Source organism: Sebastes umbrosus, chromosome 17 (genome assembly GCF_015220745.1).
Source record: "Sebastes umbrosus isolate fSebUmb1 chromosome 17, fSebUmb1.pri, whole genome shotgun sequence".
Taxonomy (NCBI): Eukaryota; Metazoa; Chordata; class Actinopteri; order Perciformes; family Sebastidae; genus Sebastes; species Sebastes umbrosus.
This window is the reverse complement of record NC_051285.1, coordinates 14,140,198-14,158,623: the sequence shown is the minus strand read 5'-3', so window position 1 is coordinate 14,158,623 and position 18,426 is coordinate 14,140,198. Positions and strand designations below refer to the sequence as shown.

Genomic DNA, 18,426 nt, shown 5'->3' with positions numbered 1-18,426 from the left:
CAAATAAAATAAATCAATAACATGATGAAATTTCATGGCAATTTGTGGAGAAATTGTTTACATCGGGCTGTGGACGGAGGTTTGCTTGGATATACTAACCAAAGAAACATTGACATCTTTAGGCTGTGCCACTAGCATCAGACATATTTAAAAAAAAATACTCTGAGGGGTCTGGACTGTTATATAAACACAGATATGCTTTGTATTCCAATCATGCTTTCAACCTATAAAACATAAGTCTCAACTTGTCGATTTCAGTCATGGTTGATTCGGTTACTGCTGACAACGACATACATTTTAATTTCGTTCAACATGATGTGCGTGTATTGACCACTCCTGGCAGCGAACTCGTCTCTTGAGGGGCCACTCTGTCAGAAACGCAACAAGTGTGTCCTGTTTACAGCGCAGAACAAACTGAGACTGAGGGAATTCACTGTTAATAACAGACTCCGCCACTAACGATGAAGACTGGAGAGACAATTACAGACGACTTGAAAAGTGGCCTCCTAACAGGTGAATTCTATCTATCTTATCTTTCTCATCTTTCTATTCTGATGATCAGTTGATCCACATCAAATAACACACACACACACACACACACACACACACACACACACATACACAACCTGCCTACAAGAGAGAGGGAGTGTTGATCTTAAAAAGGTGGAGCCTCATTGCGCCACCGTTGCTGGACTCCCCAGAGGGAAGAGACACGCGTTGCTTGAGGTCGCACTGGGGTTCCTTCTCAGCAGGTGGAGATATACCCACCCGAGGGCTTTTGATCTCTATGGTGCTGTTCCTCAGAGCTATAGTCCCTTGTGTTGTGTGTCAATAACACAAACACACACACACACACACACACACACACATACATAAGGAGCTGCTCACAAAAACACAATTTCTGTTTACAGCTCCAAACCTTCCCTTCTTTTGTTCTGTATTGTTTCGCTATTGAAAGCAAGTACTGCAACAAGCTGGCTGAATGTGAATCATACAATTCATCCTGAAATGTATGATTGCAGGTTCCTTCATGCTCGTTATACGATAAAGGTCATTTCACGTCAAGGCAGCTGAGGTGATCTGTAGAAACGAGGGGGGCAACACTTTTCTATTCTCTCTTTGTGAAATTAAATTATCTCTCCTTGGCAACAATAATGAGGCCGCAATACATCCCACAGGAGATGATTAACCTGGGAAATGAACACCTTGTTAACAAACCTTCATTTATCTCTCAGAGCAAGGACGGAGCAGAAGAGGACAGACCAGAAAAGGGAAAAAAAAACTCTTCAAAGAGTGAGCTTTGACTTATGCAAGAAATCAAAAAAAGAAGAAGAAGAACGAGAATTCAATTCCATCTTGTTCCCACATGGGGTTCCTCAGATTACTCATACAGCAAAGAAGAAGAAGAGAGGAAAGGACAGGAAAGATGTGGAGAGGAGTAGGACTTTGAGGGTGGAGGGTTTCATGAGGGGAACAGAGCGAGAAGACAAAGACAAAGAACCAGCGGAGATACACTTGCAACTGGTAACAACCACATGCACGCAAGTAAGTGGGAAGATAGAAGACAGAGCAGAGCAGAGAGAGAGAGGAGAAGGTAGATATAAAATGAACAACAAAGGGAGAGTGGGTGGAGGAAGAATATAAGACAGCCTATGGCATAGACCCAGGGCTATGAGGCAGTAAAGGGGGGGGGGGGAAGAAGAGATATGGTGTCTTTTGATGAGGAAAAGCAGGTTAGAAGCAAAAGGACCAAACACTCTCTACGGTGAGATGAGGTGAGGAGAGATTAGGGATGAAAAGGAAGTGTAGGTAAAACAGGTTAAGTGGGTGGACAAAGTCGGTGTGGGACAGTAAAAGACAGGAAAAGGTGACAGAACTCAATTAGAAGAAGACAGAGCAGGTAAGGCAGAGAGAAAAAACACCCATGAAGAATTGAGCTACTCATAAGAAGTGAGAAAGTGAGGTTGAAAACAGTGGTAGAAGACTCCAATCTGATCCCCCTTGCTCTTGTCCGGCCCCGTTCTGCCTGTGAGCTCTTCTTTGCGGGGGCATCTTTGAACCTCTATCTTATCTCTGCTTCCCTCCTTCACTGATCCTCTCCACCTGTGCGTGCCGTTGTGATGGAGCGTGTGCAACAGTTCTCCTCCACCTCTCTCCTCCCGGCTGGCACAGCAGCAGCTTTCATCAGCTAACCCTTAAAGCAAGCTTCTGACAACATCGCTAGTTGTTTTTCCATCCCTGACACGCGGCCTGTCTGATCTAATGTAATCTGTCTATCTATCTGCATCTACAGTGTCTACTTCTGCCAGGAATTCCTACGTGGCTTTTTTCTTTCCTTTTCTTTATATATTTACAGGATTTGTTTCAATTATCTTTTCATTCACAGCTCTGGTTTTGTTGTGATCGTTGTTACTTCCCTCCCATATCCTCCGATAGCACACTTCAAACATACTTGCTCATAAATTGATAAAAAACTGATGTTTATAATTGTTCTGGTTCACTTACAGCCCATTGGATTTGAAATAAAACAAAGGCTCTGGGGTTAAAGTGCTGACTTTGAGCTTCGAGGGTGCCTGAGGGTGTTCATAACTACATTGGCTGCACAGACTCGTAGCCCTCTTTAGAGCTGAACAATTAAGTAGATTAATCAATTAGTCATCAGCAGAAAATTAATTGGCAACAATTTTGAGAATTGATTGATTGTTAAAGTCGTCTTTTAAAGGGGACCTATTATGCTTTTGTTATTTTTCCCTTTCCTTTAATGTGTTATATAGTTTTTTGTGCATTTAAAAGGTCTGCAGTTACAAATCCCAAAGTACAGGCCAAAGGGAGTTACTCTCCCCCACAGAAACATTGCTCCTGAACTGCCTGAAACGCCTTGATTGAAATCCTGCCTTTTCTTCCGTAACGTGGTGATGTCACCAAGTAACACATTTGCATAATACCTGCCTAGCGGCTAGTTAGGCACGCCCTCAAACAAAGCTAGTTAGAGCGTAGCTGGAGCGGATTCCGAAGAGTGTGGTTTGGTTGACCAATCACAACAGTGGGCCAGCTGACCAATCAGAGCAGACTGGGGTTTTCGGGGGGTGGCAGGAGCTCAAACAGAGCGTTTCAGACAGAGGGTGAAAAGAGGTGCTGCAGCACAGCCGGTATGAGAAAAGTAAAGTGTTTGTTGAACATTAAAGCATGTAAAGATGTTCTAGTAGAAACCCATAGTACAATTATGCAACTGAAAATAAGCACAATAGGTCCTCTTTAAGCAAAAATGACAAACATTTGCTGGTTCCGGCTTCTCAAATGTGGGGATTTTATATAATTGTAACTTGAATATCTTTGGACTTTAAAACAAAACAAGCAACTAATTATGACTATTATGTCATCTTGGGCTCTGGGAAATTGTGATGGGCATTTTTCACTATTTTCTGACATTTTATGGGCCAATTCTTGGACAATGTGACAGGATCCTAAAAATATTAACAACAACACTTGCATTTATGGTACAACTGTGTTTTGAACTGGCCAAATCATTCACTTCCTGCTCTCATAAAAGTGATAGTGTCTTTCACTGCTAAAGATAAAATCAAGAAGTGGAAATGACTGCAGTTTAGGCCTGGCAGGGCATCACCAAGCAAGATACCAAGTGCCTGTGGATATCTGCGTGTCGTAGACTTCAGATAGTCATCGACTGCCAAGGATTTGCAACCAAATATGTGATTGTCCCACTATTTTCTATCTGTCCCTACAGACTGGTGATAACTGGGGTTGCAATTTCTATGCTGTTCATCTGATGTGTGTATAAAAACCCTTAAATAAAGCTGAGAGTTGACAGCTTAACCTCATATTTATTGTTTTGATTTTGAATCCAATCTGCTGGAAAAATACGTCTTTCTGACTGCACTGTATCATCAACATCATCTTTGTTGTCACAGTTTTTTTTTATTTTACAATGGTGACATATGAATTTGTTTGTCTCAAATAATTTTAAACAGTAAAGAAAAAATTTACATAAAATAGTTAGGTGTATATCTGTATGGCCAACCCAATCTCACAGAAAGGCGTGTAAATTTGAGGACGTATTTTAGGCTTTTTGCGTGTCATTTGTACGCCACGCAACAAAACTACGGCAACGTCTGCAGTTAGGTAGTGGCAACAAAACCACTTAGTTAGGTTTAGGAAAAACCTCATGGTTGGGCTTAAAATAATTATGCATCTAAGTAAAATATGTACGGAATCAACGTAACATACGTACGGAAAACATGTCACTAAAAAACACATGACAAACATCACTAACGTAACTTACAAAACAAACCTCCTGGTTAAAAGTCCTGTATTTGTTGGATCCATCCACCTCCCCTCCCACCTGCTATAAGCAGTCAGTACAGACTACATGGCGCATTAATGACACGCCTAAAGCAAAAATGGTGTTCTTATTACACTATTTTGTCTTGCGTTTTATCTTGGCATTAATACACCAAAATCCTGGCTCAAAATGTGTTTCTGTTGTTTTGCCCGTTCCCTGTAAATCCAAATTGCCACATGAGTCACATTACAACATTGAGGATCATCAGCACAGCGGTATTTGTCAGCTTAAATAATTTACTGACAATCAATGATATCAGGGCAAAATGAGGCAACTTATAAAGAGGCCAGTCAAGTGCATCCTTCACGCACACTGCAAAATGATGCACCGTGGCGAGGAGAACCTCGAAAATCATTAAGACTCGAGCCAAACAGATATATTAGCGAAGAACACACCTAACAACACTGACTGATATATTTGCTTAACAGCGACACAAACTACAGCCTTATAATGATTTCAATTGACACCAAACATCAATCAAAAGCACCATTACTGGCGGTATTGTATTGGATTGCATTGTATGACGTTCCTGCTATTTTGTCCACTTCGAGTGTGTCGCCACTCTGTTATTGGTTCATTCGCTCCACTCGTCTGTTCACCGGCCCAGCAAATTGAAATCTATGAAAGTTATTAGACTTCGATCACTTTCTGTTTTTCATTCTGTGTTGCCGTAAACTAGATCGTATTTCATCATCAGCGCCTGAACAGATCCACACTGGGCAAATAGACACAAAAATACATAGAGATACATGCATGCAAGCACACATACAAATTTTATTTGTGTCAGGGTGACTTTGGTTTGGTGCTGTGGGGTGAGATACACTTTTATCTTAAGGTTAAAAGCAAACACTCCTCTTTAATCTCTCTTCAAGGCATGCACTTTTGCATAAAAGTGGCTCAGCTCAACATGTTGTAGCTACGTCTGACTCTAGATGGAAAGAGCTTTCACATTGATGCATCTTAGCACCGGGTCTGCATACCACGTTAGTCATTCATTCATGAGGAGGTCTTGAAAGCGAACGTGTGTGCATGTGTTGTGTGTGTGTGTGTGTGTGTGTGTGTGTGTGTGTGTGTGGTCAGAGATAACCAGGTGCTCACACACCCACTGTGCAAAGAGATGACAGTCAGAACGCAAGCTTTCATGTGTGCCCAAGAGATACCCTCAAAACACTTCCCGAGAGGAATCACATGTACATACGTGCACACACACACAGGTAGATAAGCATTAAAGCTTACATAAACCGCTACACTGTGATGCTAACACCTGACCCTACGATTAAAAGGGATCAGAATGATGATGAGAGGTGGGAGAGAGTAAAAAGCTGCTTACAGCTGCTGCCTCTCCCGCAGCGAGCTGCAGTCAAGGCTAAGAGGAGCGTTCAGGGACAACATCATCATCATCCTTTTAACCTTCGAAGCCACGCAGACACAAAATCACCTCCATCTGCCGGTCAAAAAGCTTATTAAAAACTTTGGCATTGATGTTTGTGTAGATTGAGATTTGAGCAGCACAGAGAGCCAGCGCTGTGCTCTCTGCCCACTGTGTTTTGTACAGTGATGAGTGCTGCAGCCAGCATGATGCTCACTTTATTTTTAAGTTTGCTGATGATTCATTTATTGTCAGTGTTCTGATAATTCTGTAAAATGTCTCATTCATTTTTCAGCCTAATATAACTAAAAGGCCAAGAGTAGCCATTCATACGCTATGAGGCAGATGAACAACTACCTTAGATTGAAGATAAACTGAATTTCAAGAGCTAAACAGGTCGAATTTGGAATAAAATGCAAAAGCTGATTTTTTACTTCTCAGAAAATTGAAATTTTTTCTCCAAGAACAAGACTCTGATGAGCATGTTTCACAAAGTCAACAGTACACTAATGCCTCGTTTCCACTGCATGGACTCGACTCAACTCACTTTTGGTACCAAGGCCTTTTCTCTATTTCGTTTTCCAATGCAGATAGTACCCCCTCAGTGTAGGCAGGATTCTCAGCTGATGGCTGTATCGACGCCGTATGGAACTGCTGTGACATCGCCTTTCATCAGCAACCAAAAAGAGGAACATCTGCACTTTGTCACATGTAAGGCGTAGTTTTGCTGTAGTTTTTGCTGCCCTTTTCAAGTCCCCATGAAATGAAAAATACATTTTCCCAGTTTGAATCCTGTGTCCCCATGTTAATTGTTCATTTATCTCTTGTTATATGCCAAATATATGTCCAAAAAAATCAGTATCAGAATATTTTTACATCAAAATCTGATCAAAATCCCTGTCTTTTGTCTTCCTGTAAACGGTTTTAAAAATCTCACTGACTCATTCTGCACTTGGGAGGCATTTACAAAGATTCATCCAATCAAATGAGACTTTGACAATCACTTCCCCATTTGGATCGTAGTAGCTAACATTGCATTATGGAGAGACATAGGAAGAGATGTGATGATGTGTGTGACAAAAACGCTGTTTTCATTTCCAAAACAATGTGGCTGAGGTCTGATTCATTCAAGGGAAACTTTGCCAATTTTCAACCAACATGACACACCGAGTACATACAGATGAACGGCAAAATGATGATGACGCATCCTCCAGCTGATCTAACAACAGGTGAGAGAGGTGTGTGTGTGGAGCCAACAGTCCTCTGTAGCTCCGTATCGAGCTTAACTCTAAGCGCGCCCACTTTTTAACAGTTAAATCAAATGGGAAGGATTTTATTTAAATCCCTCTTGTTACTGTACACCGCTCGCATATTCCGTTACGTCACAGTACAGAAGCTAAAGACGAAATCTGAGTCGAGTGAATAAAAAAAAAAAATTGCGATCGCTATGGATGGTAGATCGGCTATTTAAAAATGTCAGGTTTATGCAGGATGTCCCGCTAGTGACGCTTCTCTCTGACCAATCAGTGTTCTGCAGTGTTTAACTCCACCTTCTAGTATTGGCTCAGCTCGCTTGGAACCTCGACCGACGTGGTACCAAAAAAGTATGCCTACCAGGTAATCTACTATTCACAACTTTTACTAATGGAAAACCAAAAAGGAGCGAATTGAGTAGAGCCGTGCCATACCATGCAGTGGAAATGTGGCAAATGTCACTTTTTCTAAGTCAAATTGCGAGAGTAGTTTTGTATTTGGTCTGATCTTCTAATGTCATCTCAATGTCTTCCCCACTCTTTCTGTTACACTGCAGTTTAGGGCCCTGACGCATCAAACCCACCTACATAAAACAGCTTGACAAAGATCGACTGACACATCGGCTCACTTCGCCTCCCGTCTATTGTCATGAGTTGTACACACTGCCAAGTGCAGCTGCGAAGACGACAACCAGCAACTAGCTGGTGTACATCAGAGAGAATAAAATGTAAGTAATCAATATTTCTTCTCCAAATTGTCAGCTCGGTGTGTCAGAGCCCTTAGGAACCGCCCAGTAAAACACATATGAACAAATTAACATTCATTCATATCTACAGCTTTGCTTTATGTGGAGACAAAGAGATGACGGGGTGACAATTCTGCTAATTGTGACGCTAATGATGTCAGTGATGATCAATGCAGTGCTTGTCATTTTGATTGATCTGTAATGCTCTCACTGTGACAAACTACTTTCAAATATTGCTGAATTTTGAAGATCAGGGAAAATGGTGTATTGCTTCACAAGCAGTCTTGTAGGCAGCAAAAATATTTTTCTGGACATTGTTTTCTTGTATGGGCCAGTAAAACATTTTTTTTTACAGGGCACCACATTGACCTTACAGCTCTCTCAACTAGCCTCCTCAAACTCAGAACAAAACACTGTTATCCCAAATTCTAAAATGGCTCAAGGCCAAACCAAATTATTCTTCAAATCTGGTTACAGTGTTGAAAGGAAATGTTGTAATTGCTTGTTGGCTTCAAGTGTCGGATATTTTTTGGTCTGTAGAGCAGCACTCCAGGAGAATGTTGTCATATGATTGAAGCAAATGACAAAATTGTGCACACTATCTACCATCATAAAAGCAAAAAAGTAGAAAAATAAAGTTAAGGTTGTGAGTTATTTCCTGAATTCTATAGCATAGTAGAACTAACAGAAACCTGATATTAACAGTAGCCTTATGTAATGTAATGAAAGCTTAAATGAATGCTTGAGGAGAAGAAACAGTAAGAGATTGGACAGAGAGAAACAGGACTAAGAAGCCTCAGCCATGCTAACAGCTCTGTGAGGCTGTTTACAGGCACATCGGTGATTTGGGCTTAATGCTCATAGTGTTCATTTGGGTATTTTCATAAATGACAACATAATGTATGGAAAAACATAACGTTAACGCTAACACTAATTGAATTTTTTTTTTTTTTTTTACTTTACTCCCTTGATACTTTGCTTCGCGGACTGTCTGCTTTCCGGCTGGATAACCTGAGGCTGATGCCGCATCCACATTGATATCGTGATGGGAAAAAGGAAGTAATTTTCTCTTATGAAAAACGGATGTGCACGGGGAAAGCACCTGTGGTTGAAGCCGCCCTCGTCAAGAAATGCCCGGTCACGTAATGCCCCCAAAGTGAAACTTTGCCAATCGTCAACCAGCTCTGCGGCACACATGCAGACCGGCGCCCGCTTCCCTCCCTCCATGCTTCCGGGTGGGCGAGCGAGGAGCCCTGGCAAAAGCCCCAGGGCGCCGTTCTGCATACACGCTTCCGCTGCAGAGCTGGCCAAAAACGTCAATGCTTCACCCTTGGTGAGGGAAAAGGCAGAAGAATTATGCCAGAAAATAGAGCATCGGTCTGTTTCATTACTTTGTATTCATGTAATAAATATACAAATGTCAATTAGATGGTAATCTGCATGAGAAATGATGCACAGTAAATTCGGTGATAATAATCATCTGCTTATAGTGATCAATTTGACATACGTGATCACTAAAGGCGGTTTCCACTGTATTGGACAATTTAAAACTTTGACGTGATGATGGCACTGATGATGTCAAAATCATTACAATTGCGTTTACCAAATTCCATGGTAAAGACATGACAGTTGTTGAGATATCTCACTCAAAACCAAAAATATCAACTTCATGGTGTCACTAGAGATAAAGTCAGGGGTTCACTAAATTCATTTAGGATTTATTGTCTGGGGACAATAAATGTCTATACCAAATGTTGTGACATTTATGATATTACAGTCTGGACCAAAGTGGTGGACCGATTGACCGACTGACAGTCCGACACTGCCATCCCCAGAGTCAACCTGCTAGCCTGGCTAAAAACACAAAGCATGTCCTCTTGGCTGAGAGAATAAGAAAGAGATTAAGAGAGACAGAAAGACAAACAGACTAACCAATGAAAGACGTCTCTCCCAGGTAGCCTCTCCGCCTGAGCACCACCTCCAGAAACTTGTCCTCCTCATCCACCACGTAGTACTCCTTCTCCAGAGAGATCCAGGCCCAGTCCAGACGGAACTGCTGCACCTTGAGCTTGTTCCCACCTGGACAAAAATACATAACAGAAATACATTTTTTTGTTTCATTGAAAAAACAAAGTCTCTCATACTTAGATGAATCGACTAAATGTGTTGAACATTCTGTATGTGCTACAGTGGGTCTGTGCCTATTAAATTACCAAATGCTGAGTTCAATATTCTGTAAAAACTGGAAAAGAAACAACGAGGGGGAATTCTGTGACCCACGGGAAAAATTACTGTAATGATGAAGAAGTGTTTTAATTATTTCCAATGTGCAGTCCAAATGTTTCCAACACATCTGCTGTAGAATATTCGAAGATTCATAAAAAAAAGAAACCACACAATATATACCTTTCTATATCTAACAGTCTTTTCGTGTGCTCTACAATTAAATTCAAATTTTCCTTTTGTTGAACAGTATTTTCTTCTCGCCTGCGCACATCGTCCTGAGGATTGGATGCATGCCAGCCAGCCAATCAGTGTTCTAAATGGCCATGTTAGCGCTAGGCTAATAGAACTACTCAATAGCTGCCACTTCAGCGGGCGGACAGGAAGGATGCTGCTTTGTGTGGCAAATTTAACCACCTGCAAGGGTAAAGGGTTGAGTTCTGGGATAATGAAAGGACATAATGAGATAGCATTGTAAAACTTGAATAAAAGAAGTGGGGGACTTCTTTTTTGCTGCTTTTGTGTAGTGATAAACAATGCCCAAGTATGCATGGCATTCCTGCGAATGTGTGTTTTACTGGCAGAGGGAAATGCAGAGGAGGAGGACTGTTTGCGCAGACGTAATGTGTAGGCTGTCAGAAAGGAAATCTCATTTAGTTCTATTGAGGACAATTTCAAAGCTGTTTGTTCTTTCAAGTCATTTATGCCTCTTAAATGGTGGAGCAGTAAGGCTGTTAAAAGCACACACAGCAGAGCACTTCACCTCCATCACCGTAGAGGTCATAAACGGCAGCAGGGCAGCAGAGCTGTTAAAATCTCATCGGGCCAAAAAAGAAAAAATCCTCTAATACACTGACAGTCTGATAAAATAGTATTTCCCTGTGCTGATCCATAAAATAGCAATCAATCAGGTTTTATTTATATAGCACATTTCATACGGCAAATAATAATAAAAAATAAAAATAGCATCATAAAGAATGGATATGATACCCTCCACCTCCACAACTCAGGTTCAGCTCTCTGTTAGAATAAAGCTTTAACATGGCATGCCGACATGGCGCTAAAACGCAGCAGAGGTGAAAAGTTCAACACTTTCCGGCTTGGCAGACATAGCTACAACATGCTGAGGTGAGGAGACAGCTAATATAATCAGAGCTCATGTATCTTCCAAAAAGCCCGTAGGCCAAGTTCAGGCTCCACTTAGCACACACACACACACAACTTTTCAATCCCAACTTCGCTGCAACCTTCACTTTCATCCCGACTCCCTGATAGTAAATGCAGCATAAGCTGCCTGAGATCTTAGTGTGTCTGTGTTTGTGTGTGTGTGTGTGTGTGTGTGTGTACCAGTCCTTCTGAGTGACCTCCCACTGAAGGAGCTGTGCACAGACAATAAGGATCTGAGTCAGAGGGCTTCAGGACTGTCTCATTCCTCCAGCCTTTCAAAAGGATAAAAGACCTCTCACATGTGCTGACCATACAAAAAAGCAGCTTTGAAATCATCCTCAATAGAGCTAAATTCATTTTACACCCTCTTTCAAAGGCTTTCCTTACAAAAAACTCAACACAAGGGTTTGGTTTTTTGAACCAATTAGGGATCATAGTTTCTGCAGAGAAAGTTCCAAGGATCAGGACACCGAGAAATCTGCAGAGAAAAACTTTGATGCTGCCTTGTGATGTACGATCTACTTTACAGCATTATAACTAACAGCTTTATAGTCATAAAGGGTTTAAATCAAAAGGCATGTAGCCATATATGTTCAGTACTGTAAGTGAACATAAGTATGCTCAACGTCATCATGTAAACCATCTTCTTTGAGACTCAGCTCCTGACTTGAGTATCTATATGGTCAAGCAAGTAGGGCTGTTCCGAATACCATTTTTTGGGCTTCGAAGCTTCAGTGAGAAATATTCGGAGGTATTCGAAGCTTCAGGAGAGTGCTGCTGCCGTACTACTGTACACACACGCACCTCTACACACAACAAACAGGGATATCCGTCTGAGAATAACTATTAATAATAATGTTTAATATGAATAATGAATAATATTGCGGGATTATTACTTATTTCATAGGCTATTTGGGGATTTATACATTATTATTACATACTTATATATTAAAAAAACAAAAAATAAAGCGTTTGAATACTGATTTGGAGGTCAATTACCATGGCAACGGTCAAAGCTTCAAAGCATTCGGGTCAGCCCTACAAGCAAGCTTAGCTTTTTAGCCTCTTTCATCTCATTGGTTTGGTTTTATGGCCCACAAATTGCTGTATGATTCAGTCTTAATGCTCTCTTTTACCTCACTTTCAGCTAAAAAAAAAACTCTAGTAGGTAGTGTGCCACCTAGCCGGTGGTGAACAAATTTGAACCAGGAGCAAGCTAAACATCCAAATCCATTCCTCAGAAGTTAGTGGAGACCTAACGAGAGCGATGAGGGAAGTGAGTATTGGATTATTCCTCAGGTGGCCAGAGACACGACTCTACATGAATGCTAATGTTGCAGCTCTCCTGCTGGATGAAGATAGGGAATTGCTTGCTAAGAGGTTAGCCTTGACAGAGACACTTTGGCGTACAACCAAAATTAAATGCTGCAGCGCAATTACGGATCAACTAAAATGTTTTAAAAGCAAAACAGAGGAAGTGACTCTTCTTCTATTTCCCGTCTTTTCATAAAAAGAGCGTCAAGGCAAGCTCTCCTCCCACAGTAACACACATACACACACACACACACACACACACACCTCTCGTTTCTCGCCAACCTTCTCTTTCTAAAGATATTTAAATCCTCGACCCCTAAAAGAGACCTTCCGCGAACGTTTCGTTCAAAAGCACATCAAAACAAGTGCTACTGATGTTCACACATACTGTAAGCCTCAGTGTCTGAATGTGCTGCTTGGTACGAGCCAAGATCCTCAACACTTTGAGCATAGGGAGAGTCTTTTAAGTTATAAAACTAGAGGCTATGTAAAGTCAAGAGATGTTAGTGTTAAAGTCAAAGAGTGGTTGAAAGTTATTTTTTATTTTGTAAAGCAAAGTCTGTTACCATGATTTGCGAACACAGGTCTACTGCCATACATGCTCTGTATGAGTCAGCTTGAGAGCAAACGGAAAAGTCAGAGTTTAAGACGTTATTTTCTTTTCATAAATAATGATACCCATACTCCAAAACAGCCCAGAGCACCACTTAAGGCTTTTCTTAGCATGTAGCAATAACCACCGTTATTACACCGACCAACTAAATCACCATTACGAACACTTTACTAGTATTTGTAGCTCTGCTTTTTTGTAGGTCACTGTAGGACACCAAGTGAAGAGTGTGAACTTGATGTTTTACACAATGGGCCTCATGCAGCAACATTCTCTCCCTCTTATATCTTATCTTCATTTTCTGTTAAACCTGCAGTAGGCAGAATATTTTTGGCATCATTGGGCAAAAATGCCATAACCCCAAACACTACATAAGGGAAGGTATTAGCTAGGTATGTTAATAATTAACTGTTTAACTGTTAACCAACATTAAGAATTTTTACTGATTAATGCCATCAGTTAAACAGTTAAAAGAAATATAAAAAAAAAAAATAGCTAGAAAGCTGAGTTAAACTCAGAGGAGTGGCTTGTCACTTAAAGGAGAATAGCTGGTCGAACTAATCTTGTCAGCTAACGGTTAATAATCGTTGAACGAGGCTTCGTTATTGGTATAGAAAAAAAAATCTAAATTAGCATCCCTACATTAGCATAGGTAACGCCCCAAAACACTATATAAGGGCAGGTGTTGTGCCATGTGCAACTACTCTGGCACATGCCCAAGAATTGGAATTGCATGAGGCCTAGTATGTTATAACTTGTGCTACATGCAGCACAGCCACACAATTACTTTCCTTTAAGGGATGATAAAGAAATCAGACGGGCAATAAATACATTATACAGTCTGTCAACGGCCACCACTAGGCACAGCAAAATATGGATAGAGCGCTCATTCTGCCACCTGACAGCAATTTTCAAAATTGCCATATTAAATCTTTGGATCAGATGCTTTTTCAAACTCTTCTCTAACACAGACTCACACTTGTCAAATAAACATAACTCACACACATAAAGGTGGAACTGTATCATTCACAGGTTTTGGGGATGAGTGTGAAGCAAGTTAAGGTGTGTTAGAGTGTGGTAGTGAAGTGTCTGTATGAGCTCTTTGTGCTGGACTGCTGCTGGAGCATGTACTGTCACAGCCGACGCTGTTAAAATGACTTTTAGATTAGAAACATCACCACCAGACAGATAAATGGAGATTTTTGTTTTTGATTCAAAACAAATGTGAGATTACGCTCTTAGCTTCAGTCTTAAAAAATCCGAGCTGTCTTGACTTTTCTTGAGTTTCAACTCAACTGTCTGTGAGTGTGTGTGTGAGACTTCACACTCAAAATCAAAGGAAATGTTTCACAGCGAGGCGATGCCGTCTGCTGCTCGGTACATTTATTCTGCTGCTGGCGGTGTGGCCCTTCCCTCACTGTTACGTCTCCATCTGCCTTCTGTACTCCTTTGTATACGAGTCCCCAACTCCCAGTGCAACTGGCAACCAACAAACCCGATGATCTCTCTCTCTCTCTCTCTTTTTAACCATGGAAAACTTTCGGGAAACATTGGACTGGGAAGTAATCGCTAAATCTGCTATTTATTCAGTTGGCAACATACTCGTTTTTTACAAAGAACGTAGCATGGGAAGCGCTGCAACACTCTTTCTGCTAAAATAGACTTCCAGTAATACTTTCGTAGTAGAAGCCCACGCACCATCCATCCGGCAGGAGTACCTCTCTACATAAATTGTGACGGTTGACAAAATACAAATATCTCCCTCTACCTCGGGATGTTTCAACACCTTTTAGTTTATCCTGACAGATGTGTGGCAGTCACTGTGCAAATGTTGGGAGGCTCGGCGTGTTGTGCAACTGGTGGCAAAGATTGTGATGGGCTCTGCACTCAGCTCCTGCTACAAGGAGTGTATGTGTGTGGCCATGCATGTATCAGACTGAAAGCAGGTCATTTTACAGGTCTTTTAGCAGCAGCCTAATCCAGTGTCTCTGTGTGAGTTGTATGTGTGTATCCCACTACATTTACACATCGCCTAAGGCAACTGGCATGATAGTGGAAATCTCCCGAGGTGTGGTGAGATATCAGCAGGCTGACCAGGAAATTCAAGGCCCTGCGGCAAACACAAGTATTTAGAATGCTGCTCAACTCGAGGGCAAGTTGATGCCAACGCGTGTGAGCTTTTCTTTGTTGTTAATTTACCCGGATCAAGTACATTTGGACTCCTGCTTTACATGTGTGTAGGTAATTACTTCCACTTGTCACCGCGTTTGATCAATCACTTCACAGGACGTCAAAAGACTTCCAAATGGAAGGACGGATCTGGCGTAGGAGTATTATTATTATACACTGTATATGTGATTGTGTGTGCCTTTGGGCAACACAGGAAGTGAAGGGCACAAAAGTTGCATGCGACAGAATAACGTTTCCTCCCTACATCCAATAGCCATCAGGCATGACTGAGCTGCAGAAACACCTTAAGCGACCTCGCACATGAAACCGCAAGCAACTGACATCTGGGGCAGAGGATCCTCACTCCTTTGAAGTTCTTGTGATACACTTAATAACCGTGAGCTTTCTCACTGATGTCTACAAAGACAGCCGTATACGACCCTGGGCGTAGCTTAAAGGGAGAAGGCTCGGGGACAAAAAAAACGGTGGATCCTTGAGGTGTATGTGTGCGTCTGCGGTTGTGCACGTGTACGCCTGTATCGGTGTGCGTTTCAGATGAATGTCTGCTGCAGGATTTTTTTGTGTTCATCACAGAGACAGAACCCCAGCACGCCTATCACTTCAGCACATGTCTCCCCCATGCCACCGATATAATATTTAACAGAGGGATGAGTTTAATGTATCTCAGGACGGTTACTGGCACTCCTGAGAGCAAACTGTGTCTAAGCACGGAGATGATAAACTAGCTACTGAAATCACTGCTTTTTCCTTCTCCACTTTTTTTCCTCCCCCTCTGCTCTCATTTTTCCTCCATTATCTCCTCCGACTCCGTAAAACAAAATTAGATTTTGCCAGAAAATGTTCATTTTTACTTCAAATGTTTACTTTTAGATATATGGTTTTTATTAGAGGGTTTCAAAATACAAGTAATAAAGCAGAGCTCACAACAGCTCCCCAGTGCTGCGTGTTTTATATATTGCAATGTGGAGAGAAAAACGCTTATAAAGAATCGCTTTACGTTGTTATGGTCGTACGATTTAAATATAAATTAAAGGTCCATTAAGATCCATTAAAGTCGGTAAGGAAGGCCGTAAAACAGAGATTGAGATTTTATGTGAGCTTTGCAACAGTTTCATTTTGTATAGAGGAAATCATATGGTAGATAAGACAAACTTAGATGAATTAAAAACTGCTAAGATAAAAAAAAATTGAGTAAAGGAACGATGTGAATAAAAGGTAACAGATGAGAAAAGAGAAAATCCAATGCCGATAATTGGGAGCAATGTAGTCAAAAAATGTAAATCAGAACATTTCAGTGGCAAAATAAATGTTGAAAAGACCCAGCTTTATGTTTACTCTTGAGATTAGAGGGTGTTTGGTCATGCTTGTGTGTTTACGCGTCAGGCGTCGGCTGTCAAGCGTAAAGAGAGAGAGATACAGAATCAAAGATGATTAACCGTGATGAAAAAATCTCTTCAACAAGTCTCACACGCTCGTCTCAACGCTCTAATGAGATGCACATCATCGCGAGTGACATTCGCAACTGCAGAACGTGCTGTAATCCTACAACAGAGAGATCCATCAGCGCCAACGCTGACAGACAAACACGGCAGGCGGGTGCAGACAGCAGGAAAAAGACAGCGAGGGTGTGACAGTGAAACCAGAATCCTGATGCCTGAGACAGAGTCGACACTTCGGCACAATAAAAAAAAACGCAGCGTGTTGAGATTAAACTCGGCGAGACGGTAGGGCGAAACATTAAGACTGTACCTCGAGAGGAAAAGAGGACATTGATAGGCGGCGAGACAGACGACAAATAACACTAAAGAACAAAATATATAACGAACATGAGTGCTGAGCGAAGTAAAAGACTGGAAAATGAATAAAACACATCCAACGAGATCTAACAGTGACAGTGTGGAAAGGGGGAGATGAAGAGGATAAAGATAGGAGAGTTTGGCCCTTGGAGAAGTGAGTGACAGTAAATTCCCGAATGCAGAAAGATAAAGCAAATCCTCTTCTAAAGCCAGGGGATGCGTTAGTGTGTGCGTACGTGTGTGTGTGACAGTGTGTGCCGCATGCTGATGTACACCTTGCAATCCTGCCCTGATCGGTAAACTTTGCTGGACAGGTTGACAACAAAAAAAAGGTCAAGGGATTAACCTCCATTTGTGTCCATGGCGACAGTCAGTTTAAGCCTGTAATTGTTTGTTTTTTAAGGTTCTTTCACATCACCTTCTCAAGCAGGTGAGATGTATTAGAAGAGGATTGGAAAAAGTTAAAGCACAATGAATTCCAACCTTAAAGACAACTTTTTCCAATTCCAGAAATTCCAAGAAATCCAGCAATCAAAAAACGGATTATCCCATTTTACATTCAACGTGCTCATGGATGACTTCAAAACTTCTGAGCCAAGACATAATTTGTCATTCTACTATTGAGTTAAAGAGTTTAAAAGTTATTATGGGAGCAGTTTAAAATTGACTCATTTATTTCCTTTTTTTCAGCCACTGATTTCTTTCATCCATTAGAAAAGAAAGTCAGCATGCTTATAAATAATTTGCAACGCTTATCATTCGACAGAGGAGAGGGGAAACGCGACGCCTTTTGAAGAGAGGAGAAAGAAAAAAAAGTCAAAGCGGCGCCGCAGATCCACAACCGATCACACATCGCGCACAAACAACAACTGATGATAAAGAACTGGCGCCCTTGCAGTGTAGATAATTAGTCTTCTGACACTAACAAGGGGGAAAGTCAGACACAAAGTATTTTTGGTCATATTTAAGAGATTTGTGAGGACCAAAAAATGCATGTATTGTGTGCAGTGACACTTGGATAAAATGGGAATAGGGGGGTGTTTTAATTTTAATTGTAACCCTAGATAAAGCAGTGGTATGTCGGGAGAGGATGGGATGAAAGGACTCTAACAATCAACCTCGTTTGCAGGGGGGAGAAGAAACGTACTGAAAAAAAAGTCGGGAAGAGCAGAGAGGTTGTGGCAAAACATGCTGGTCTTATTTAGCTTACAGGTACTTTCTTCTCAGAAAAGATATTTCTGTGTGAGAATGTATAAAACATTTGATGTATCTACATGAAAATGACCAAAAAATTCTATGCATTTTTAAGTAGTGAGGTTATTGCCGTCAGATAAAACTTGCAAATTCACCCATATTACCACTTACCCTCAGTGGTATCTAACCATACAGAGAGCTTTG

The 18,426-nt window shown here is 41.2% G+C and overlaps 1 protein-coding gene across 1 annotated transcript in view; it reads right to left on the bottom strand.

Moving 5' to 3' along the window:
- The window catches only part of frem2a (FRAS1 related extracellular matrix 2a), a 70,418-nt gene that overhangs the window by 39,244 nt on the left and 12,748 nt on the right, over positions 1–18,426 (bottom strand). Inside the window, exon 3 of the mRNA XM_037749042.1 lies at positions 9,661–9,807. Within this exon, the coding sequence (XP_037604970.1) occupies positions 9,661–9,807 (147 nt within the window). The remainder of the gene's footprint in view (positions 1–9,660; positions 9,808–18,426) is intronic.